Raw genomic sequence first — 27,146 nt, 5'->3', positions numbered from 1 at the left:
TTTTCTCACTCCAAGCATTTCTGGTTTTCCTTTTACCTCTCTCGCTGTCTCTTTTCAACCTCTTTTGTGTCCCTTAAAATGTTGGGATTCTTCAGGAGTCTGTCTTTGACCTATTATTTTTCTCTAATTATTCTCCCCCAAATTAATCACATCTGTTTCATAGCTTCAATTAGTATCTTTATGCTGCTAACTCTCAAATATGCATATGCCACCTCGGTCTCAGTTTAGAACTCTGGATTTGTACCAGCATAATGTGTTGGGTATTTCATGATCACATAGTAAGCTTGAAATTAAACACATTCAGTTGCCTCCTCAGTCCTCTCTAAACATGCATCTATATCTGTGTTTTCTATCTCTGGCAATACTCTAGCCAAAAATCTGGACACCTTCTTTAACTCCTCTCTTTCCCTCACCTCCCACTTCCAGTAAGTCGCAGAATAGACCATCAATTCTGCAATCTCCTCAATCTCTCTCAAATCCTTCCAGTTCTCTCTACCTCCCCCTGCCACTCTTCCTTCAGGACACCATTATCACTTGCCTGAATTGCTCCATAAGCCCTCAGCCTTGCCCTTCTCTAATCCATTCTCCACACTGTAACTGGAGTGATTTTTATAAAAAGGCAAGTCTGATCCTGTCACTGCACTGGTTCAAACTCTTTAGCAGCCCGCCTTAACTCCTTACATGGTTTACAAGCCCTGTGTGATCTGGCCCCTGCTAAACTTTCCTGCCTCACCTCTTAGCCCGTGCCCCTCCCCCATGCTCTGGGTTCCAGCCAGCCTGTGCTATTTTCAGTTCCTCTAATTTGCCATGCTACTTTCTCTTACCTCTATATCCTAGGGTTTTTTTTTTTTTTTTTTTTTTTGCCCAACCATCTTTTCATCCAATTCCTGTTCACTCTTTAGGCCAAAGCTTTGATCTCACTGTTTCTAGAATGAGTAGGCTTTAGTGTTTCTCCTGTGTGTTCTAATGGCTCTATGTTGTTTTATGCATTATTACATTGTATTATAATTGCTTATTACATGTCTGTATTCCAAGTCCTCTCTCCGTGTCCCTGCCCTCACAAACATAGTATACCTTCAGTAAGGAATAGGCCTTGTTTATTTTGGTCACTGTTGTATTTTTTCCTCCCGGCATGGTGTCTGGCTTATAAGTTTTCAGGAAATGAATAAATGCCAGGAACTTGATTAATCTTGATTAATTAAATAGAACACTTAGTTTGATCCAAGCCCTGCCCTCATGATGCTTACAGTCTATGTGGGAGTAACACTGTATTTGCACATCCCAGAGCAGTACTGTGTAAAACATAAGGCGCATTGTGAACCAGATTAGCAAAGTAGGCCACATGGAGAAGCAGCAGATGCATTTAAAGAGCAAGACTGAACCAGGTCTTTAAAAGTCAAAGCAGATATGATGTTTATAGTTCATTACTAAATCCATGTAGATCCTCTTAGATTCTGAATTTAGGAAAGACCTCTTGGATTGGTCCCGAATGGAACCAGGTTCCAGAAATAAGAAGAGGAAGAGTATTTTCTTGGGTACTTGTGAGCTACCATTTGCTTCATTGGGAACTGCCATTCTTATGTAAGAGCACCATAACAAGAGTGTTCACATTTAAGGGCATCAGGTCAATATTGGGTCTGTGTGAGTTTGTGTGCATGTGAATGCACACTTGTATTTTCTATTTTTAAATAGAAACACATTATAAAAATAATGCATCCCCATAAAACAGCACAGATAGGGTAAAAAGTGAAATCTCCCTTCATTCTACCCACTCCAGTTTTACTCTCTCTCTTAGAGGTAGTCACTGTAAAGAGATTGGTATGAGTTTTTCAAACCCTTTCCTAAGCATTTATACAATAATGTATAATCAATCCATTCATTCATTTATTGAGACAGGGTCTTGCTCTGTTGCCCAGGCTGGAGTGCAGTGGTACAATCATACTCCGTTGCAGCCTTGTACTCCTGGGCTCAAGCAGTCCTCCCACCTCAGCCTGCCAAGTAGTTGGGACTACACCCAGCTAATTTGTGTGTGTGTGTGTGTGTGTGTGTGTGTGTGTGTGTGTGTGTAGAATTGGGGTCTCACTATGTTGGTCACGCTGGTCTCAGACTCCTGGCCTCAAGCAATCCTCCCACCTCAGCCTCCCAAAATGCTGGGATAACAGGCATCAGCCACTGTGCCTGACTTTTTTTTTTTTTTTTTTCAACCTAATAGTGTATCTTGGGTTTTTTTTCTGTGATAAAACACACAGATAACATTTTATTTTTTAAAAAGTTAAATAGTATTAGCAAATCTGCATCCACACAAGTCCCGTCATGGTAAGTTAGTGTCTCTTCCTCAGCAGTAAGAAGGCTCCTAGGCACACACCAGAACAAGGTTGGCATTGCGTCTCCTTTCTACTCACTTGTATGGCCCTAGGATTCTCAGTGCGGCAGGGCTCTGGGCACTCAGCTACTTGAGCCTTGGTACCCTTGCCTGAAAAATTATTTATTGGTAGGTAACATTAATGTGTGTAAGTTTTCTAACACAGTACCTGGCTGACTGTCAAACACTCCATGGATGATAGTTATTTGGTATGATTATATTGCCAAGAGGCACTTTTGGAGCTCTGTAAAAGGCAAAAATTTATAACCCAATCCCTTTAATGTTAAGATGTGTTTTCTTCTTATCTTAAATTTTGTTGCTGTTGAAAATAGTTAACACCTGAGATTTTCATCCTATGCTGTTTTATAATTACCCATTTTGAACAGTGTTTGTTGATAAGGTAGTCAAGGGGACACTTCGAAATATTTTTTATTTGTGAAGTCATACTTTGGCTGATTTATATTTACTTTTTATCACATTCCATCGGAGAGGAGCAGATAAATTTTCTATCACCTCTATAAATCCTGTCAGTTTCTTATATGTGATACACTAACTTGGAAAAACAACAGCTATCTTGATAGACACAATAGAGAATAGGATGTCAGAGGAAGGGAAGAATTAGAATGTTAACAATAATGCTAGTAAAAAGCTACCCAGGACTTAAACGTTATTATTTGAGAGTACTTCTACCATGATTCAAATAAGACTTGCCTTGGAATTCCATATAATTTGTTACTTAGAGCAGTCTACTTTTAATATGTTTAATATGTTCATACTTTAAAAAAAAACCTGCAAGAAACTTGGGTTTCACGTTTTTGCTTTTTAAAGAATTAACATAATGTTATTTCAGGTTTGTAAAGGAAGTTACAGAAGACAGCAATAAATCCCTTCCATATACCATTTTACTCATAGTGCAAAATTAGACATTGAGAATTATTATGGGCACTGTATTAGATATTCAAAGATTTATTTGTGGCTTTGACTTCTTCACCAACACCTCTGGCTTTAATACAGTATCTTTTATCAGAGCAAGTAATAGTTTGAATCCTTTTCTTACAAATCCTCTTTTTACTCAAGTGACTGCAAACTTATAAAGATGCACACATCTGTAGCTTGAACGTCTATGCTATTTGCTCAAGTATTTACTTGAATTTATCCTGGATGATATGATTTTTTTAAGTGCTTTGATTTTAAAATCTATCTAGAATCCCATCATGAGGGAGGAATCTTAGCAAGACTTAAGCACCTTTTCATAATGACTGGTTACTGTAGGATAAACCTATAATTAGTATGTTGCTAATCCACACATTAGATATATCCCGTCAAATTTCAAATATACACAGGAGAATTGTTCACATTGAAGGTTATTAGTGCATTCCAGGGACATTTCCATGTTGATTCACAACTACCCCTTTACCTTACACTTTCCTGTGTTACTAGACTTCTCTTTCTGTAAAACTTCTCTTTGTTGTTACTTTTTACTTTTGTATGTGTTACCTGATTACTTTGGCTTCCTCTGTGACTGCTGAGGGAGCCAATTGTGGCTGTGATGAGCTTAGAGAAAGGGAGATGGGGAAGACTCACTTAAATGAGTTACAAATTCTCTGTAGTCTGATCTTTGTCTGGCGATTGCAGTATGACCATAGGTGATACTAAATGAAATAGAACTCAGCTCTTCAAAATTTGGATTTGTCTTATAAGTCGTAATGGCTCCAGGTGGGATACTGTGTCAGCCCAAGGATAGGCAGGTGATAGTTTATTGCCACAGTCAAAAGATCGAACTCTCTTTTTTTTCATGTTATCTAGAAATGAATCTTTTTAAAAAAAAAAAAAGGAATGGGTTGAACTTATAATATTTTAGCAACTCATAAAATAACTTGAAGAAAAAGATCATTTGGAAGGAGAGACAAAACAGACTGAAAGACATTGTTTAAATTTATGACTTTTATTATCTTACTTGAATGCTATTTTTGCCCCTCTTGCTATTATTAAACCCTTTGCTTCCTGTTTTCAGTTGCTCCTGTCAAGGTATGAATTTTTCTTTGGATGATCGTTATCTATTTCATATTATCTAGTATTCCTCTCTATTATGAGAAAATCAAAAGTAGACAGTGTATCTATAGATATAGATTTAAATGCACTAAGGTAATTATATATTTGAATCAGAGACCTAAGGAATAATCTAGTGTAGCATTTACCAAATTTACTTAAACTTAACGTACTTACATAAAGACAGACCTATTTATGTTTCGAAGGAACACCAGTTTGAGAAATGCTGATCTTACCTGTGTCATTCTTATTTTGTAGATGAGGACACTGGGACCTCAGAAGAATAAGGCAACTTATTTAGGCTAAAGTCACTACTTGTCTACTGGGGCTGGAATCCAGGTTGCCTAGTCTGGTGCCCTTTAGGCTTCATGATTCAGCCACTTAAGACAATTTGATTTATTGTTGGGCTTTTTAAATTCTAGATTTCATAACTTGGATATGAAACTGTACTTCTCACTCTCCAAAATAAGCTTCACTGTTTTCTGGAACGTGAATTAGATTCAGAAAGCCCCTTACTGCCTTTGGATTATTGCAGCCTCCCCAGTGGGCCCCAGGGCTCCAGGAAAAATATCTTTGTTTTTCACCTGGTCATCTCCTCAGCTTTTAGAGGGACTCTTAGATCTATGTTTAAGAAAAACTTTTATTCTTATAGTTGTAGTAATGCATGTTTATTGTAGAAAATTTCAAAAATGTAGATGAATAAGAAGAATAAAACAATCACTCAGGGTAAAAAACAAAAAACCCTGAAAAAGTACTATTAATATTCTGGAGTATATCATCCAGCTAGTTTTTGCTGTATATACATAGAGCCAAAAAAAAAAAAAAGCATTTTGCTGTTTTATAACTGGTTTTCTCCCCACTCAGTAAGTTAACAGTTTTTCTTGAATATTCTTCTATAACATTCTTTATTTTGTAGAATGATAATGCTGTGATTTGTTTAATCAATCCCCTCCAGTTAGACATGTAAATTGTATTCAGCTTTTTACTGTTATACACTATGTTTAACAAGCACCTTAGAAACTAAATATTTCTACACATTCATATTTCTTTAAGATAAATTCCTGGAAGTAGAATGGCTGAATCAAAAAGCATTCACAAGTGTAAATGTTTTTGACATGTACTGCCAAATTTAGACTTCCTTTTTGAAAAGTCAAATGTTAAGGAGATCAAAGCAATCACTAAGCAGGTACTCTGGAAGAGAAATGGAAATATAAAAAATATAATGGTTTCATGAGAAACTAATAGACAAGATTTCAAGAGACTTGGAGTCTAGTTTTGGATTTGTCATTGAATGACTGTGACTTTTGGGTCTTAGTTTCCTCATTATAAAAATGGGAAGATAGACTAGAAATAGAAACTTTTTCAGAATAGTCACCTTACGAATGTCGTTTCAGTGAAATATAAAGGTCTGTACATAGGTTCTGCAGGGAAGATGCCATGTATTTGCTTATTCTTCAGGTTTCAGCTTGATTGCCTTTGGAAGATCTGTCACACTTACGTCCTCCTAATAGAAGTAATTGTTTTACTTTTTGGCTCCTCATAGCCCTTTTTAAATGTTGGTTCTGTATAGTTGTATCTTTGATTTTTAATATTGAGCTATTTGTAACAGAGGTTATCTTACTCATCTCCTGAAAGAACTTGGCTTAGCATAGTTCTTGGGTATATAATAGAGACTCAGTAAATATCTGTGGAAGTTGAGAGTGATACCTTGTTCCCCAATGTATAACAGCAGAGCCTAGCCTTCTCCTGTTGAGCATTGTCTGTGCTCACTTTGAAGAGCTCACCACATTTCTTCAGTTTGTTTGTTTTTGTTTTTATTTTTGTTTATTTTTTTATTTTTTATTTTTGGCGGGGTGGAGGTCTTTCCTATTCAGTAACACGGTGGTTCTCAGTCTTTGGTGTGTATCAATTTTTTTTTTTAGAGTTTTGCTCTGTTACCCAGGCTGGAGTGCAGTCGTGTGATCTCAGCTCACTGCAACCTCTGCTTCCCAGGTTCAAGCGATTCTTGTGCCTCAGCCTCCCGGGTAGTTGGGATTACAGGCACACGCCACCATGCCTGGCTAATTTTTGTATTTTTAGTAGAGACACGGTTTCACCATGTTAGCCAGGCTGCCCTTGAACTCATGACCTCAAGTGATCTGCCCACCTTTTCTGGTATTACAGGCGTGAGCCACGCTGCCTGGCCCAGAATTTTTAATGTTAAAAAAAAAAATACAGATTTCCAGGCTGTCTCTCAAGTACACTGAATGTGAGTGTCAGGCACAAAGCCGAGACACAGCACTGTCAATAGCTGAGCTCTCCTTGGGGTTTTAGCTTTGTCAGGCAAATTGATATTCAAGTTCCAGGTCTGCCACTTACCAGATGTGTCTTCCCCTTACCAGGGTAAGGTCATTTTACCACTGTAAGCCTCAGTATATCTTCCTTAAAAAGAGGGTAAAAATAATACCCTAGCTCATAGTTTTAAAATTGATTACATAAGAGAACATATTAAAACACGTAGTACAGCCCTTCCCATATCTGCAGTTCTGGCCTTGATCTGTAACTTCTTGGATCTTATATGCATTTATTATTTATTTGTTTCTTTTTAAAATAACATTTATATTTTTTCAGCTTTTAGAGATTAATATGTTCATTATAGAAAACTGAAAAACACAAGAGGCATATAACTAAAAAATCATCCATAACAGAAGCAGTTTACATTCTGATGTATCTTTCCAGTCCTTGTATGTGTATACATATATACATAATTGAGTATACCTTTTTACATTGTTACACTCATATAGTATGTGCCATGCTTTCTTGCATATCATGAGTACTTGAGTATCAAAATACTCAGGGCTTTGGGACTCAGACATTGGTAAATATTCACGATATATTTTCTTATCTTTTGTGGGGACAAAAATATCTTAAAAAACAAAATGGCAACAGGTGTCTGGAAATGCATATTGGCAGGTTTATAGTTAAATACTGTGTTCACTTAATACCCAATATAAAATGAGATACAAAGCAGTCAAGTAAGTATAATGCTTCTTAGATAGTTCAGTATGAGATCTGCACTATTAAAATATTACCAGAAGTGATGTTTCTACTTATTTAACAATTCATATAGTATTCACAAAGTATACCAAGAAAAAAGCACACATATGTCAGTGGTTATAATCAGATTGTAAATATGGACATATCTATATATATCTCTTCCCTTACCTTTCTTTCTGCCCCTTCCTTAGCAATCCAGTACATACTGATGTATACTGCTCATAGGTGGTTTAACATTGCCATTTCCAAGATGCTTCTTTTCTAATGAAATTAATTTACTAATTAGTTAATTCACTAGCTCTACTTTTATACATTGTCACCTCATAACATCTAGAAAGCTTAGTGTTGTGAAGTAAGGACTGATAAACAGAGGCACTTTACTAAAAAATCACTTCTAGAACTGTGGCTACAATATGAAACTATCTTCTAGACATGAACATACTTGCAAAGAACCTTCCTTTTGCCTTTCTTCTTCCTTCTCCAGCTCAATGAGTAAGTACAGAAATGCCTATAGCTCTACGAGATGGGTTAACAACAGTCACTCCCAGACAACAAGCCTTGCTAAAAACTCTAACAAGAGGATGTTTATCAAAGAATCATTTTACTACTTAAACTTTCAGCATACTTTGGGCACTTCTCAGCATTGGGGCCTTGTTTGTCCTTTGCATACACAACAATACTAAGTAAATGCACTTGCAGAACGACAGTAGATAATCTGCATTTATCTCAAAACACACTGGCACAGAACTCTTCCACCGTCACTTTCTGTCTCTCCCACCTCCTTTACTACCCAATGAGCAAACAATATGTAGCGCAAAGAGATAAAGTTTAACAGTTCCATTCTAAAGACAGTCATTCCTGTTAATTGACATAAACTTACTTAAAGTGTGTTATTTTGTGAAGACTACATGTTTCAAATGTCTACTGTATAATGATAGCATTGATTAAATTGTGTGCATATAACAAAGGCTATAATCTGAAAGTATCTTCTAAATATGAACATTATAGCCAAGTATACGTCCCCTTCTCACTTCCTTCTTATCATTATCAGCCCAATGGACAATCAGCATTCCAAAAGTTGTTTTCAGAAGATAGTCTTACCTATGAAGTTTTCTGGCATACAAGAAAAGTATATAAGATGTTTTAGTTCATCATCTCTTCTTTTGTCAAACGTTAGCAACCTCTTTATCATCTAGGCAAGATGTAAAATTAGGACTTGCTTGTCCATTGTACCGATAACCCTCAATGGGTTATGTCTCAGCAAACCCATTGTAAGTTGAAAATATCCTAAGTTGAGAGTGCATTTTTGACTTACAATATTTTCAGTTGACTATGGGTTTATCTCGTCGTAACTGATTGTAAATTGAAGAGCATTACCAAATGCATATTGCTTTTATACCATCATAAAGTAAAAAAAATGGTTAAGTCAAACCAGTTTAAGTTGGGGACTGTGTGTATACACCATGTGCACAGCAGAGTAAAACAAAATGCACAGAACATGCAGGTAATCTTACCTAACTACAAACACATGGCATAGAACCCTTTATTCCTTCCTACACTTCCTTTGCCTTCCTCCTCCCTCAGTCCACAAGCACAGATCTGTACCACTCAAAGAGGAGGTCTAATAATCTCATTTCCAAAAGACAGTATTTTTTTTTAATTTAGGTTTTAGGGTACATGTGCACAATGTGCAGGTTTGTTACATATGTATCCATGTGCCGTGTTGGTTTGCTGCACCCATTAACTCGTCATTTAGCATTAGATATATCTCCTAATGCTGTCCCTCCCCCACTCCCCTCAACCCACAACAGTCCCCGGAGTGTGATATTCCCCTTCCTGTGTCCATGAGTTCTCATTGTTCAATTCCCACCTATGAGTGAGAACATGCGGTGTTTGGTTTTTTGTCATTGCAATAGTTTACTGAGAATGATGTTTTCCAGTTTCATCCATGTCCCTACAAAGGACATGAACTCATCATTTTTTATGGCTGCATAGTATTCCATGGTGTATATGTGCCATATTTTCTTAATCCAGTGTATTGTTGTTGGACATTTGGGTTGGTTCCAAGTCTTTGCTATTAAAAAGTGGGCGAAGGACATGAACAGACACTTCTCAAAAGAAGACATTTATGCAGCCAAAAAACACGTGAAAAAATGCTCATCATCACTGGCCATCAGAGAAATGCAAATCAAAACCACAATGAGATACCGTCTCACACCAGTTAGAATGGCGATCATTAAAAAGTCAGGAAACAACAGGTGCTGGAGAGGATGTGGAGAAATAGGAACACTTTTACACTGTTGGTGGGACTGTAAACTAGTTCAACCATTGTGGAAGTCAGTGTGGCGATTCCTCAGGGATCTAGAACTAGAAATACCATTTGACCCAGCCATCCCATTACTGGGTATATACCCAAAGGACTATAAATCATGCTGCTATAAAGACACATGCACACGTATTTTTGTTGCGGCACTATTCACAAAAGACAGTATTTCATTAAATTTATTAATTCCTTTTATCCAGGCATTTAGTGGTCATTTTTAGATGACCTTTACCATATATCTTCAGATGCTTTCACCATCCCCCATAAGAATTTTTACTGAAATGAATTCTTGAAATGTTTAAAACTTTGTTACATTCTTTCTCATTCCACAAGTAGTTATCCCTTCCCAGTTACCTTTCTGTTTTAGGTCTGTGGAGTCATGATATATCTGTCCCCTTTTCCTTTGTTTTTCATGCATTTGTCAAATTTATTATTGAATACTCCTAAATGTTTTTCTGCCTTTATCATTTGTTTTTTTCTTTTTCATTGCTTTAGTCAATTACCCTTGCACTACAGCGGTAGCCTCTTTATTATCTTCCTTGCCTTTAGTCTTCTTCCTTTCCATCCTGGAGTATTTATTTCAAAGCTTACTGTACAAAACTACCAGATTCTATCAGAGAACATCAAAGGAATCACAGAATCTCAGTATTGCAAGGGATCTTAGCCATCTAGTTCACATACCTGTTTTTTATTTGAATCTCTTCTACATTTCTTTTTGTTATTATTATTATTATTATTATTATTATTATTTTTGAGATGGAGTCTCACTCTGTTGCCCAGGCTGGAGTGCAGTGGTGCGATCTTGGCTCACCGCAACCTCTGCCCCCCTGGTTCAAGAGATTCTCCTGCCTCAGCCTCCCAAGTAGCTAGGATTACAGGTGTGCGCCACCATGCCCAGCTAATTTTGTTGTTTTGTTTTGTTTTGTTTTGTTTTGTTTTTTCAGACGGAGTCTGGCTCTGCCGCCCAGGCCGGAGTGCAGTGGCGTGATCTCGGCTCACTGCAAGCTCCACCTCCCAGGTTCACGCCATTCTTCTGCCTCAGCCTCCCGAGTAGCTGGGGCTACAGGTGCCCGCCACTATGCCTGGCTAATTTTTTTGTATTTTTAGTAGAGATGGGGTTTCACTGTGTTAGCCAGGATGGTTTTGATCTCCTGACCTCGTGATCTGCCCGCCTCAGCCTCCCAAAGTGCTGGGATTATAGGCATGAGCCACCATGCCTGGCCTTTTGTATTTTTAATAGAGATGAGGTTTCACCATGTTGCCCAGGCTGGTCTCGAACTCCTGATGTCAGGTGATCCACCTGCTTCGGCCTCCCAAAGTGCTGGGATTACTCCTGCCTGGCACTCTTATGCATTTCTGCTGAGTAACTTCTGCCAGGTTCCTTAGGCTAAGCTTAAGTTCCTCCAGTGACAGGAATCTCACTCCCTCCTAAGGCTACATTCCTCTTTTGGACAACTATAGGTTTAAGTTTAGTCTTCCTTATGTTAAGGTAAGATGTATTTGCTTGTATCTTCTCCTACAACCTCTGGTTCTTCCCCTGAAACTACACAGAACAAGCATGATCCTACTTCTTTATGAAAACTCTTTAGGTATGAAGAAAGCTATTGTCCAGACCTCCCTGCAGATTCCTCTTTTCTCTAAGCTAATTCTCCAAAGCTTGGTTGGTTTTTTCCAGCCAGTCTTTTTAGCCCTTTACCATCCTATTCACATTTCTGTGAACTTTAACATTTGTGTATATTAACGTTAAGCTGTGAAACCTAGAATTTAGCGGAGTACTGCAAATATGGTCTCTGTTGTAAAATAGATCAGATCTATTTATTCTTTATTTAAAACACTAGTCTTTTAATGTAGGCTGAAATTGTGCTAACATTTTTGACATCGACATTCTATGTTAATGCTTATCTAATTTACTAATGAATGAAGTTCCCAGTCATCTCTCACAAAACTGTATCTCCCCCAGCTGTACTCAAGTACAGAAAACATCTATTCTTGATAACTTTTATCTTGTTAGAATAGCTCTTTTCTCTTCTATAGCTACAGCTTGTCAGTGTGTCCTTATCAGCTTATGATTTAATTGAGGCTATAGAACATATACACTTAAAAAAAATAAGCTAAGAACTCTTAGAATAAAACAACGTAATATATTGTCAGTTGTAACTATGAATGATGTTTTTCAAAGTGTGTCCTCTGGCCTACATTAGAGTTACCTAGGGCGCTTGTTAAATATTCAGTTTCACTCCAGAGTTAATGAATTCAGATTTCTAGGAGTGATGTCTGGAAATCTGCATTTTAACAAGCTCCATTGGATATTGGTGCATATTAAAGTTTGACAGCTGCTACTCTTAAGTACTGAAGGATTGAGCCCAAAGATATGATCAGAATTAGGTGGCATTAATAAAGGAGGTGATTTCTGGGGACGGAAGAACATGAACTGTTAGAGTAAGTAGAAATTCCAGGTGTAGTCAAGAAGAAATAAATTGTCTGCTAGGGAAGATATTTGCTAGGCTGAAGTAGGGGCCCAACAGAACAGCACATAAAAGGAGTTAAAAGCTAAGGGACAGAAGGAAAAAAAACAAAGAAAAAACTATAAAATTCTGAAACCAGTAAGGATACATGCTGCCAGTTGGCAGCAAGGCAGACCTGCTATAGAAGAAGCATGATCTTTGTCATCAAGAATTCATGAAATACCAGGCAACACCCTATGAGGGAGTGTAAAAGGGTGGGGGTGTCAGCAAAGATTAGTTTGGAGCATTGCTACACACATCTCATCTTTAGTTCTAGGCTATCTAATGAGAAAATCTATATTAAATCTAAGTTGACTGATTTGGATATAGACCAGTCAGATGGTAGACAGCTTGCACAGCTGCTTGGTGCTCAGGAAATAGGCCGTTTTCACTATTGTAGCAAAACTCAGAGTGCTCTTGGCATTTTGAAGTTGGTGGGACAACATCAAGTCTCTACTAGACAGAATAGTGCCGCGAAAATGGGTGGTCAAAGACCTGACTGCCCAGATGGTATGAGGAGTAGTGGTCTTGGTCTTAAGTATTTCCATTTCTTAAAGATTCGATAAGTGCACAGATAAACAAGTGTAGATGACAACCTATTTTAGATGTTGATTGACAGTCTTAAGGCCGGGTGTGGTGGCTCACACCTGTAATCCCAGAACTTTGGAGGTCGAGGAGGCTAATCACTTGAGCCCAGGAGTTTGAGACCAGCCTGGGCAACATGGTGAAACCCCATCTCTACAAAAAAGTACAAAATTAGCTGGGCATGGTGGCATGCACCTGTGATCCCAGCTACTCAGGAGGCTGAGGCGGCAGGATGGCTTGAGCCTGGGAAGTGGAGATTGCAGTGAGCTGAGATAGTGCCACTGCCCTCCAAAGCCTGGGCAACAGAGTGAGACCCTGTCTCAAAAAAAAAAAAATTTTTTTTTGAAACAAAAGGCCCTCTTGTATAATGAGTCAATGAAAGTTATGCTCTTAGACTAAATAATTATATTGTACTACTGAAATGGTAAGTCAAGTAGAACTAAGAAAATACTCATGACTCTGGTTCCAATTTACAATTTTCAACAGAACCATAAGAGAAGTTGTAATTATGAAAACTTAAATGATCAAATATTAATTTGTGTCCAGGCACAGTGGTTCACGCCTGTAATCCCAGCACTTTGGGAGGCTGAGACGGGTGGATCACCTAAGGTCAGGAGTTCAAAACTAGCCTGGCCAACCTGGCGAAACTCCATCTCTACTAAAAATACAAAAATTAGCTGGGCATGGTGGCACCTGTAATCCCAGCTACTCAGGAGGCTGAGGCAGGAGAATTGCTAGAACCTGGGAGATGGAGGTTGCAGTGAGCTGAGATTGTGCCATTGCACTCCTGCCTGAGCAAGACCCTGTCTCAAAAAATATAATAATTGTGATTATATTTAAAAGATCAAATATTAATTTGTGATTATATTTTCTACAAGGGCATGCGCTATTTAAAGTTGAGCACTCAAATCTGGTTTGCACAACTGCACAGAGAAGCTTGCAAGACTGCCGAATATGTCCTGACTTGCCACTAGTCTTTTGATAGCCTCCTTCTTTGGCAAACATGGCTAATCTGCATGATAGCCTCCTTCTTTGGCAAACATGGCTAATCTGCATTTGTACTGGAAGCCACTTGGGATTCCTCTTTAAACATCAGTCATTGTTCAAAACCCACTTCGCACTTCTTTCTCTCTTTATAGATCATGTTGCTCCCAAGATGAACTAAACACTCTTATCTTAATGCTAATTTGACAGAGACCACTTCTAATTTATTATCATCCTGCTTACTCTTATATAAAATTAGTGTTTGCTATAGTTTTTTCTCCCTTTGAATACCTCAAAGTTGACTGACAATTTTTCCTCAACGCAGCTTGCCTCAGATAACATCCAGAAAAAATGAAGAAAATGTACTGCTTTGTAAAATAGAAGAGCTTAACAAGTACAAATTTGTCACTTTTTTCGGGTGTTTCAAAAGAGTGTAAACAGTAAACATTGCTGTTTATTTCTTGTGTTTCAGAAGTAAGGCTATGTATTTTTATCGAGCTATTTACAATTTATATATAAGATGTAAGTATTTTCATGAATCATTTTCATCAGTTGGGCTGGATATACCTATCGTAGTGGATACGGTCCTATTCTGACTTTTAGATCAGAAATCACTTTCAGCTATTTGTAGCACACACCTTAAAGCCTATTAAAGTTCTCCCCACCAAAATTTGTATTATTATAATCACTGGATGTCAACACCTGTGGCTCAAACAGTATCCAAATTTTGTATATTGTTGGAGGATTGCTGATTTAACTGAGAATTGTAGCTAGAAATAAGGTATATTATATATATATATATATATATACAGGTAATACTAATCCATCTCAAACTGAGAGGCAAAGGATGGTGGATGGGCTATGTTGATCTTGCGTTGCAAAAACACTTTTGGATGAAGTGCCCAGAAATAGCCCCAGTTCCTTTCACTAGAATCAGCTTGTCCCAGGTGAATGCCAGCAGAGCAGGGTGTGTGCTCCTCAAGAAAGGGCAGTGACTGCTTTCCAATGTCTGGCAGTTAGGGGCGATGAGAGTAGTTGCAATTGGGGAGATAAAGGGGAACTTTGGAAAATAAATATACTTACTATGATAGAGGAGGCAGGAGAAAAGGTCAAGGGCTGTACACATGTGGAACTGATAATCATGGTAGCTTGGCTTCTATGAATGGGTACATGTTGACCCTTAAGTGAGCTTAGAAAGCTTGAGAAATCAGTATGAGTGAACTCTGTTTGAGGCATAAGAAAGGAAGGCACGATTTAAAAACTTTTTTTTAAATTTGTGCAAATTTATGGGATACATGAGAAATTTTTTACATGTATATAATACGTAGTGATCAAGTCATGGTATTCAAGGGATCTGTCACCTGAGTACAATATATTCTTATTAAGTATAGTCATCCTACCCTGCTATCAAACATTGAATTTATTCCTCCTGTCTTACTGTACGTTTGTACCTTTAGCCTACTTCTCCTTAGCCTCCCCTCATCCCCAGTCACCCTCCCCAGTCTCTGTTGTCTACTTTTCCACTCTCTACCTCCATGTGTTAAATTTTTTACCTCCTACATATAAGTGAGAACATCTGATTTTTGTATTTTTGTGTTTGGCTTATTTCATGTAAGATAATGATCTCCACTTCCATCCATGTAGCTGCAAATGACATAATTTCATTGTTTTTATGGATGAATCATACTCCATTGTGTAGAAGCAGGCAGAATTGACTCTGATGGTAGTCTAGCTGGAAGAGAGGCTATAGCTACAAAGAATCTTGACTTACCAAAACACTAGTAACATGTTTGTGAAACTGCTGTAGTCCAACTCATTTACTACTATGTTAATATGGAGCTTGAAGTTCATCAATGGAATGGGTACTATAATTTGCAAAGTTCAAGTGACAATTATGGTAGATAAAGTTTTAAGGAGCAGATGGTCACAATTGTCAGTCTCAGAAGTAATTTGATAAGTAAAGTAGTCATTTATTTGGAAGTTTTTTGGTTACTTAATTGTGATCTAATTGTCACCAGTTGAGAGTCTAATTCCGTTTCATCACTCATCTGCAGCAAGGTGAGAGAAATAAGCTATTAATTAATAGCCAATATTTACGAGCTCTTACTATCCACCATAAAGTGTGCTAAGTGCTTTATGTGCATTATACTTAATTGTAATAACTTTCTGAGGTAGTTACTATTATTATTTGCAGCTAGTTAGTGGAAGAACCAGGATTTGAATCCAGGCAAACTGACTGCAGAGCCCTCACTTTTAACACTACACGTAAAACTGAGTTTATTTAACACAAAACACTGTCCTTTAACCTGAGATTGTGTCTGTTCTACCTTTCAATGTTAAAATGTACTTTTTATATGAAATAGTGGTGATAGACGATGTCAGGTTTGATTTTCTTTTTTTTTTTTTTTTTTTTTTTTAAGAAATCTTTACCTTGCAAAACTAAAACTAAAACAACCCAATGACAGCACTGCTCTCCAGTTTAAAAAAAACAAACGTTCTTTTGCTATTTGTGAAATCTAAGTTTGAGAACCACTGACTAGAAAAGTGGGACTCTTAGTAATTTTTAAAGTTCTTTAGAGATTTTTCACCTGATTTATTTTCTGATTTCAACCTCCTTGTTTTCATTAACCTTTTCCTTAAGTCCACCTTAGCCACTCATTCTTCGGTTATACACAAGACTTTGTTTGCCATTACCAGCAACCACACCACTTTGGGGATCTCAGATGTAAGCATCTTGCTCTTGTGCTGCCTCCCATTTTTCCTTGCTTACTACTAGCATTTCTCCTGTTCCCAACTCCAGCAACTTGGACCCTACTGAAACCTCCAGTATAATTTACTCTATCATTTCCCAATCTTTTTGTCCTCTCTTTCCTCTTTCCCCAGCTTAGCCTCCATGGTCTATCACATATATCCTCTTTGTATACACCCTTAGCAGCCTTGCTCCTCATCTTCTGTACGTGTCAAAGCTCCAAGTGTTTCTCAGCTACCTGCCTACTGTGTGCCAGTACTCTGTTAAGTATGGCTTAAGAAAAACACAAAACCGCGGTGTCTGATCTCACTTTAAATTTATGAACCAAATCTCAAGTGAGCCCTCAGTATTTCTTGGAACAGATATTCCTGGTATTCCTTCTGTATTTCCCTAGTCCAATCCATTTATTCTCCTATTCTCTGAGATGACTAGTTCTTCTTCTCTATTCAGCTCAACCCCCAAGCACCACCTCTGCCATCTTTACTAGCAGCTGATGACCTGGAATCTTTACTTCACGGAGCAAATAGAGGCAAGCAGAAGAGAACTTCTTCATCTTCTTCATCTTCCCACCACAAGATGTATCATTGGTTGAATGAGAGAAAGACTATGATGTCCTAGAACTTCAGTTACTGCTATATCCAATGTAATTAGCAACTTAAATTCCAAAACCATATATATAAATAGATTTTTGGCCATTTGAGATTATACTCTTTACTACCACCTTCCTTTCTCTTATTATAACCAAGAGTTGTTACTATGTTTGTGCCTCATCCAAATAAAAAGTAGGTATTTTTTAGAAAATGATTAACAGGAACAATTAGTAAAACAAGCAGTAAAATACCCGGATACAGGAAATTGAGCCAGGCTTGCTGGCATGTGCTTGTCCCACTACTTGGGAGGCTGAGTTGGAAGTATCGCTTGAGCCCAGGAGTTCCAGGTTATAGTGAGCTGTGTCACACCACTGAACTCCGGCCTGAGTGACAGAGTGAAACCTTGTCTCTAAAAAAGTACTTGACATATATATTAAGAGAAGAAATGCTTTGGAACTATGTTTGATTATACCCTTAGCCCACCTTAGTTCTTACTTAAGTAAGTTATAGATGAAGGAGAAAAGATGGGAATCACTTTGAAGATTAAGGCCTCAAACTTTGTGGAAAATAGAGGAAAAAATGTTGAAAACAGTCATGTGATAGTTTTTACCTTACACTTTTGATGGGAAAATTAGATAATAGAATTGAGCTATAAATATATTGACTGCACATTACATTAATCCTGTTATTTACTTCATATTGCTAACGTTTAAAATTAAGATTTGAAAAAAAGAGATGGGTAAAACCAAAAAGGTCAAAATTTGTATGCCAGCTTAGATGAAATTTGTATTTATAGAACTGAATAAGAATCTACACCTTACCTAATACTGTGAATTGCTTATATAAATACAACAAAGGATGGTCCCTTGATGACCTGAATCTCATATGCTGAGTTCACTTATGTAACAGCGTCCGTCTGCTCAGACACATTTTCCCAACTCCCCATGTACTTTCCAAACCTTTACCATGTTTCCCAGTATCCTCTCTTCATCCCTCATTTTGTTGATGACCTAGCTCCTGCTTCACATAGTCAACAGAACCCAACAGGAATAACCTCAGCTTTCTTCCTCCTCTTCCCTTTATTTAACTGGTCTCAGAAGGAGAGGTGTCTTTACAAGCTCCCCCTCTCCATTCCTCCTCTGTTGCCAAAGTTCCTGAAAGTGTGGTCTCCATACCTGCTTATGCTACTTAGTTTTCTTCTAAGTGAAAGGAAGGGACTTCAACCCCAAATGCTCTGATCCTGATAGAAGACCCTGTGGCCTAGATCGGCATGTATTTCCTGATTTCTAAACCTAGTGGCCTTTTTCCAGGCCTCATCCTCTATCACTGCAGCATTTATCTCTGTTGTCACATTCTTCTGCTTAAAACTTTTCACAGCTTTTCATATACCCAGGGCAGGCATTCAAATATATTGAAGCAGTAGTTTTGATGTCTTTTCTGAGCTTTCACCAGTATTTTTAATAGGCATTACTGCCTAAATCTCAAATGCCTTAAGCCAAAAACAAGTAATGATTTCCTGTACTCTCCAAACTGATTCCTCTTCCTCTTGCTATGTCTTGGTATTGCTGAGGTTACCATCATTTTATCCATGTACCCATGCTAGATACCTCAAGGTCATCCTTGACTCCTCTTCCTTCTCTGGTTTCCATTTGGTTTCTAAGCTTTGATGAGTATCTCCCGCATCTTCTTTTCTTTTCCTACTATTTCCTATGACTCTTGCCTCTTTCTGTTTATTGTCTTTTGTCTGGATTATTTCAGTAATACGTTCAGGAGTTTCTAATTTGGATTCCATGGATGGACCTCAAAGGATTAAAGAACTCTCTCAAATTTGTATGCAAATTTTTTGTGCATGTGCATTTTCCTGGGGAGGTCCATTAGACTGTTCTGTGGGAAAGAGAGGAATAGAATGAGAGACAATGACAGTTTAAATCAGGTCCACTGATAGCTCGTTCTATACCTGCCGTTTCTTATTTAGGTCACTAACCTAAGGCACTTATCTCTGAGTAGTGAGGTGGCCTGTAAGACATTAAGAATAAAACAGCAGCATTAGTCAGTCCAGCAACCAGAGATCAGAGGCTCCTCAATATCAGATCCAGGCTTTAATATCCTAGAGAAGCTCAGAAGAAAGCTGGGGCATCAGCAGGAACAGAGGGTGTCCTCCCGAGGCCCCTGGACCCATTTGTTCCTGTGCTTCCAAAGGACTTAGAGGGGTATGAAAACTTAACTGGCAAGAATCCAGAGTGAGTTGGTGTCCCCAGAAAAAGGTTCAGAACATTCCCCCAGCTAGCCTCCCCTCCTTTGCCTGTTTGGTCTTTCATTCTTTCTCCACTCTACCAACAGAGTTAGCTTTTAAACACGTCTCATGGTGCACCTTCCGTGATTATCACTTACATCTAAGGGTGATTAGATTAATCACCCAAAAATGTGGGGTTTTAATCACCTATGAAACAAGTTAAAAAATCATGGTCATGGTTTCAAGGCCTGCCAGTTAGGAGCCTGCCAGCCTCGTCTCCAGGCACTGCCCTCTCCTCACCTCCAAGGCTCTGGCTACAGCAGGTTACTACTGGCTGTTTCGAGAGAACAGTGTCTGTGTCCATATCCCTATGCCTTTGATCATGCTAGTCTCTTTGGGGTGGCATTTCCTCTCCATTGCCTGTGAACCTCCTACTCATTCTTCCAGGCCCACAGTGGATGTTAGCTCTTCCCGAGTCCATTCTTAATTTTCTGCCATCACTTTGGCAGAATCAGTATCTCTTGGCTAGAGTCCAAAAACACTTCATACATATCTCTGATAATGTCATATTATATTGTAGATAGCCTACTTTTATTTCTGTCTTTCCTACTAAGCCAGAAATGCCCTACAGCTAGGGACTGTCTTTTTCATGTTTGTATCCCTAACACCTACCTTTGCATCTAGTCTAAACATGAGCTTAGTACACTTTTGTTGAATGGAATTAGTTATAAAGAGTTTTTATGACTCATTTAAAATTAGAGACCAATGCTTATTTAATAAGTCAGAATAGGCTGTAATAATAATAATAATAATAAAGTCCCATTTCCACTGCTTATTCAAGTAACAGCTTCCTTTGTGGAAGTACATTTTGAAAGACTTTACATGTCAGTGTATATTTTTGATGTGCTCATTTGAGATCCTAAAAGAATTATAGTTCTAATGCAGACTAGAGCTTCTGTTACATTCCTGTTGATGTTATATTAAATATATTCATCATTTCACATATCTATATTATACATAATAAGTTGCATGGATAAGCATTTTATCTCTTTTTCTTTTAACCTTCATTGTTTATTTTATAATAGCTGAGTAAATTTAGTTCAAAACACATTAATTTGAGCATTTTGTGTACAGAAGCATAGTTGCAAAGTTAAGATTCTTGTGTTTATGTTATTTTGTTTTGTTAAATTCGCAAAGTCTCAGTCATTGCAAATGTGGTTTTTTTAGGTATTTAAATTAGCTCAGCTATGAGAGTAAGCACAGTCCATAAATTAAGAGCTTCAAATAATTTTTTAAAATTCTTCATATTCTTTGAGTTTTGTAGGAAAAGAATCAACAGTTTACTTATTCAGCCTTTCCTGAAGTCCATAGTAGGTGCTGGGCATTATGCTGGGTGAATGAGATAGTAATTGCACTTGAATAGTTTACAGTCTTATAGTGAAGAAGCCATGTAAACAGAGAATTGCAATATAAACCTTGGAGGAGAGGGAGGAAGACTACTTTGAGAACCGAGATTAGGTTGAGAATGGATGAGTCTGCTGATCAATTTATAGATAAAGAAGCAGAGAGGTGAAGTCTTTTTTTTTTAATATGTGAAATAGGAACCTAGGTTATCTCTAAGAATTCATAGCGGGGGTAGCTCTTGAGAAGAACAGTGAAGATCTGGATAATTAATAAGGAGAATTAGAGATGAGCTAACAAAGACAAGTAAAGAGTGGCATGCAGTACTGAGAAAGCAGTGAGCATAGAACTGAAACTGGATAGCATGAAATTCTGGAGATATCAGTCAGTAGCACAGTGGTATAATCTTCTCCAGCTGTGCTCTGTGGCCAGTGTGTAGTGAATAAAGCTATATTGTATTCAGGGACTATGGGGTGGTTATAACAGAAATTTACAAAGAATAAATAGTTAAAAGTCCTTCAAAGAAAGCATGGCTTACTAAGGAAGGCAGTATGGTTAAGAGGAAGTTGATAAACTTGGAGAAAATGTAGAAGTCAAGAAGTTGGAGATCAGAAGGGCTGGTGCTTTGTAGGTACTCAGAAAATCTTCATTTTCTCCTTTCTGGATGTCCTCTCCCTATGAATGTTTCACCACCACCACCTGCCTCAGCTATGGTTTATACATATGAATAGTTTCAAATCATGATGGTAACAGTCGGCTCAGAGGGCAAGATTAGGAGCCAGACTTCAACGTCCTCATCCAGTGTGTCCCTGTAACTTAGATGCTGGTAGTGCTTGGTGGTATTGGCCTCTAGGAGAAGCTCAAGGCTTCTACTGTTATCTCCCTACCACTCATATTTGGAGGGTGAGTCAAAGGCCAAAAGCATTTTATTGGGCAGTGGTTCTCAGGGAAGGGATTTACTCTGCGATGCGAAGGGTTAAGACTGTAAGCCATCAAGTGTTTCCCCTCCCTCGCCATGCTCAACCAAAGGCACAGATCTTATTACTTTCAAGAATTTAAAAAGGAGTCTTTTCTCAGCATAAAGGAAGAAGTGAAGACCAATTCTGACAGCCCAAAGGGTCTTCCTCCTCAGAATCTAAAATTTCTAATAGAGTTGTTTGCATCTTGTGATTTTACTTGAGTCATCAAATGTATTGTACTTTTTTTCTTAAAGATATACTTTTTAATGCTTTCATTTCAAATAAGGACAAACCATTTTCCATGGCGACACACTGTTTATATTGCATTTTCAGAAATTTCCCTTTTTACCCATACTTAGGAGTGTGACACTGAAATCTAATAATCTATTATTTCGCAGAGTGCTTTTTTGGGTATAGTATAAAGATATATAATTTTAATAACCTTTGAGGTACAAGTGGTGTTTGGTTACATGGATGAATTATATAGTAGTGAAGTCTGAGATTTTAGTGCACCCCATTGTCCAAGTAGTGTACACTGTACCCAATATTAGTTTTTTATTCCTCACTCCCCTCTCACTTTCCCCACTTCTTAATTTTCTGCCATCACAATGTGTTGCCCAGGCTGGCTTCATGTCCTCACTTTCCCCACTTCTGAGTTTCCAAAGTCTATTACTCTGTACACCTTTGTGTACCCATAACTTAGCTCCCTCTTGTAAGTGAAAACATATGGTATTTGATTTTCCATTCTTGAGTTACTTCACTTAGAAAAATGGCCTCCAGCTCCATCCATGTTGTAGCAAAAGATGTTATTTTGTTCTTTGTTATGGCTGAATAGTATTCCATGGGGTGTGCGTGTGTGTGTATACACATATATGATATATAATAATTATATATAATTTATCGTTACATGTAAAACGAAGCAAATTTTTTATTTTTATAGAGACAGGGTCACAATGTGTTGCCCAGGCTGGTTTCATGCTCCTGGGCTCAAATGAGCCACCACACCCAGCCAAAAATAAGTAATATTTCCCAGTTAGACATTTTCAGAGTAAAAAGTATTTGTTCAAAATCATAGCATGAATGGACTCTTCCAGAGACCTTTAACTGGCAGCATTTCTCCCTCAGACTTTAGTACAGTTATAGGAATTGTTTCTGGGTTTTTGGTTGTATATTCTTGTTCATGGCTCATGGACATTAACATACGTGAATGGCATCACTGTGTTTTTCCTAAAGTGCATACGAAGAAGAAAGAAAACTTTCCTCTGGAGTCTTACTTGGATTCTAGTTAGCTGATATAAGACTGTTTTCTTTTCCTTTTCAGGTTGTAAACATGTTAAAGGCATCCTGTTATATGGACCCCCAGGTTGTGGTAAGACTCTCTTGGCTCGACAGATTGGCAAGATGTTGAATGCAAGAGAGCCCAAAGTGGTCAATGGGCCAGAAATCCTTAACAAATATGTGGGAGAATCAGAGGCTAACATTCGCAAACTTTTTGCTGATGCTGAAGAGGAGCAAAGGAGGGTAATGTGAACATAAGTGTGATTTAGTAAAAGTTTATCACTCGCTATATGATGAATGAGACCCAGAGTTATGGAGGCAAACTTGTTACTTTGATTTATATTTTGAAGCAACTTACAGGTAAATTTACCTACTACCTAGGTTATATATAGCACTGCACCAGGGACTGTGGGAGATTTACGTGATGAGCAGATGTTGTTACCCACATATTCCTATAAACAAAGGTAGGTGATTATGTAAGCCAGAGGTTTTGCAAAAACAGGTCATGAATATATTTTCAGGTGACACTTTTATTCCATATTGCTTCCAGAGACTTGTGCTCATTTATGCTTTGGAAGAAAAGAGGAAATTAAATCCATAAATAGACTTATGAAATCGTATTATGTAAGGTTCATATGCAAAAAGCTATCTTACTTAACACTGAGTCTTGCTCAGTTATAGAGTGACAGGATTGAGTTGTCAGAGCTCAAAGGAAAGCTTGATTTGGATCTCTGAAATGAAATTATTTAAAAATCAAACTAGAGTTTACCAATTCTGATAGTTTTACATGTCAACTTGACTAGGACATAAAGTGCCTAAATATTTGGTAAAACATTTCGGTTGTGTCTGTGAGGATGTTTCTGGATGAAATTAGCATTTGAGTTGATAGACTGAATAAAGCAGATTGCCCTCCCTAATGTGGGCAGGCCCTATTCAATCAGTTTAAGGCCTGAACAGAACAAAAAGGCTTTCTTTCCTGCAAGTAAGAGGGAATTTCGACTTGCCTGGTTGCCCTGAGTTGGGACATTGGTTTGGATGCAAACTGAAACATCAGCTCTTCCTGGCTTGGAGGCCTTTGGACTGGAACTAAATAATGCGTATTAGCTCTCCTGGGTCTCCAGGTTGCTGACAGCAGATCTTGGGACTTGTCAGCTTCTGAAATTGTAGATTTATCCCAAGGAATTGGCTAAAATTATTACGTAGGCTGACATGTATATGTGGGTGTATATGCATACATACATATTCATAGAGATTTATCATAAGGAATACACACAGACACAAGGAATACACACACACACACAAACATTCTGTTGGTTCTGTTTGTCTGTTCTGATTAATATCCTAATACTAACATATTTTTTTCATTGACAGAAAGTTTAAGAACAATGCCATGAGATTTCTGGTTCTAGCAATGCAGTAGACTAGGTAACCAGAAAACCTTCCTTCTATAAACACCTTCAAATGCTAGCTATACACTGTACCCCTTAAATATGCACAATTATGTGCCAGTTAAACACAAAATAAAACTTTAAAAAGTTCTGGGTAAAATATAACTGAAATTATTTTAAATGCATAATTGAGCTCTTCAGAAAGAAAACTGGATCTCCAGGAAATTAGAGTCGTAAGATATAGGCTGCAGCTTTTGGTTTCATAATATATGGGTTTGGGTTTTACTACCCACTAGGGAACAGAACGTGAGTCCTTGAATCCATTTACAGTGTGGACTAGGAACTGGTACCTTCAAAGGGGTTGTGTCTCTATGAAAAGAGTGGACTAGAAAATATCTGCTGCCACCACAGGGAAATTAACAAAAAATATTTAACTGCCTGGGTTCTGGAATGGAAGCTGGGAAATCTCCTATGTGAATTCTTCTTTTTTTTTTTTTTTTTTTTGAGACGGAGTTTTGCTCTTGTTGCCCAGGCTGGAGTGCAATGGCGTGATCCTGGCTCACCACAACCTCTGCCTCCCGGGTTCAAGCAATTCTCCTGCCTCAGCCTCCCCAGTAGCTGGGATTACAGGCATGCACCACCACGCCTGGCTAATTTTATATTTTTAGTAGAGATGGAGTTTCTCCATGTTGGTCAGGCTGGTCTTGAACTCCCAACCTCAGGTGATCTGCCCGCCTTGGCCTCCCAAAGTGCTGAGATTACAGGCGTGACACTGCGCCCGGCCTTCCGTGGGAATTGTAAACCATGGATCCTTGTTCATGCTGGTTTAGAATTTGAATAAATATATGCTACCTATGTGGCTTGAAATCCCAAGCTGAGAAATTAGTTAAAAAAATTATTCGGGTGCAGTGGCTCATGCCTGTAGTCTCAGCTACTTGGAAGACTGAGATGGAAGGGTCACTAGAACCCAGGAGTTGTAGGCTGCAGTGAGCTATCATTGTGCCATTGCACTCCAACCTGAGTGACAGTGCAAGACCCTATGTTAAGAAAAAAAAAAATTAGTCCTGGGCTAGTGATAGCATAAGTTGTCAGATATAAGCAAACCCCAAGGGGTGCTCCAACAACCTAGGCTGAAAGGAATAGAAAAAGTAGTCATGAAAATTTAAAACTCAGCAACCAAGTTGAATATAAGACAGCAAATTTCAGCTGAAGAGAGAAGTGGTAAACAGAAGAATAAACCTAAAGAAATCACCCAGAACATAGCACAGAGAGATAAAGGGATGGAGAAGTTGAAAGTTGAGATGGCAGAGTTAAAACAAGAAGTCCAGATAGAATAGTGTAGAGGCATTATTCAAAAAGAGAATGACCGAGAATATTCTAGAATTAATAAAAGACATGAGAACTCAGATTCAGGTAGCACCATGAGCCCATATGGGATAAATGAAAATTAACTTATTTCTAGACTTGTTATAGGAGAATGCCAAAGAAAAAAAAATCTGAGTTACAAAAGAAAGACATGGAGATGACTTACAAAGGGGTATCCATTATGTTGATAGCAAACTTTTCCATGACAGAAAGAGAGAACAAAAAATAGTAGAATAATATCTTCAGAGAGCTAAGTGAAAATAACTGTCAACTTAAAAGTTAATACCCAGCTTAATTCTCATTCAGGAATGAGGGTGAAATAAAGACTTTTTTCTTCAGGCAAAGGATAATAGAATTAACTAGTTGCAGAAGCTTGTTGGAAGATTATGAAGCAAGATGTACTGAGACTGAAGGAAGTTGAACCCAGAAGGAAACAGTAGAGCCAAGAAACAATGATGAGCAATGAAATTGGTGGAAATATAGATAAAGTCTGGGAGTTCTACTTCTAGTAGTGGCAAATTAGGTCATTTGAATCATGCGTTCCGCTGAAGACTACCAGAAAAGCTCAACACAATATTTAAACATGTTTTGCTTGAAGGTATCAAAGAAGAAAAATGGAGGCCTAGAACAAAGGTCCTCCTGGTATACTGGGTCACTGTTCCTCTCGAGATATTAGCCAGTTCTGCAGGAAGCTGCTAAAACCTAAGCAGCCCCTTTGACAGGCTAGTGGCAGAGATTAGAGCCCATGGCCCCTAAGGAGGGGACACCTGATGAACATAACTCATTTTGAGTCAAGACCCTGAAGGGCTACACCATAGGAGCAAGAGTTAACCAGGAATAGACATACTCTCACCAAGGCCGCAGATCAGCTTTGAATCACATCAGTCTCTAAAATTAGATTGAGGGTTCCTAAATTGCTAGCGCCCCTAGGCATCTGGCAGAATTGTAAATCCTTCCTGGAGGAAAGTAGTATCATGTAAGGTCACAAATTATTTCTAGTTTGCAAATGCAATGTCTGGCTTATAATCAAAAGCAACTGGAAACATACACAAACAACATCAAGAAAAAGAAAAGATGGTTGAAACAGCCTCTAGATATTGGAATTCTCAGATACAGACTTCTGAAAGAATTATACTTACCACATTCAAGGGGATAAAAAACAAGACAGATTTTTGGCAGAGTACTGGAAACTGTAAAAATAAACAAATATAAATTCTAGAACTGAGAAAATCAGTAAGTAAGATTAACTCAAGTGAATGAGTTTAAATAGCAGGTTAGACACATCTGAAGAGAGAATTAGTGTACTGAAAGATGTAAGATGAAAATAACCAGAGACAAAG

General features: G+C 38.0%; 1 protein-coding gene across 3 annotated transcripts in view; it reads left to right on the top strand.

Annotated features, from left to right (window-relative positions):
• The window catches only part of NSF (N-ethylmaleimide sensitive factor, vesicle fusing ATPase), a 166,303-nt gene that overhangs the window by 59,489 nt on the left and 79,668 nt on the right, over positions 1 to 27,146 (top strand). For all 3 annotated transcript variants that reach the window (XM_032163943.2, XM_032163941.2, XM_032163942.2), the window contains exon 9: positions 23,097 to 23,296. In XM_032163943.2, the coding sequence (XP_032019834.1) occupies positions 23,097 to 23,296 (200 nt within the window). The remainder of the gene's footprint in view (positions 1 to 23,096; positions 23,297 to 27,146) is intronic.

This window comes from Hylobates moloch, unplaced genomic scaffold, assembly GCF_009828535.3.
Source record: "Hylobates moloch isolate HMO894 unplaced genomic scaffold, HMol_V3 SCAFFOLD_10, whole genome shotgun sequence".
In the NCBI taxonomy this organism is placed as follows: Eukaryota; Metazoa; Chordata; class Mammalia; order Primates; family Hylobatidae; genus Hylobates; species Hylobates moloch.
This window is presented reverse-complemented; position numbering and strand designations above follow the sequence as displayed.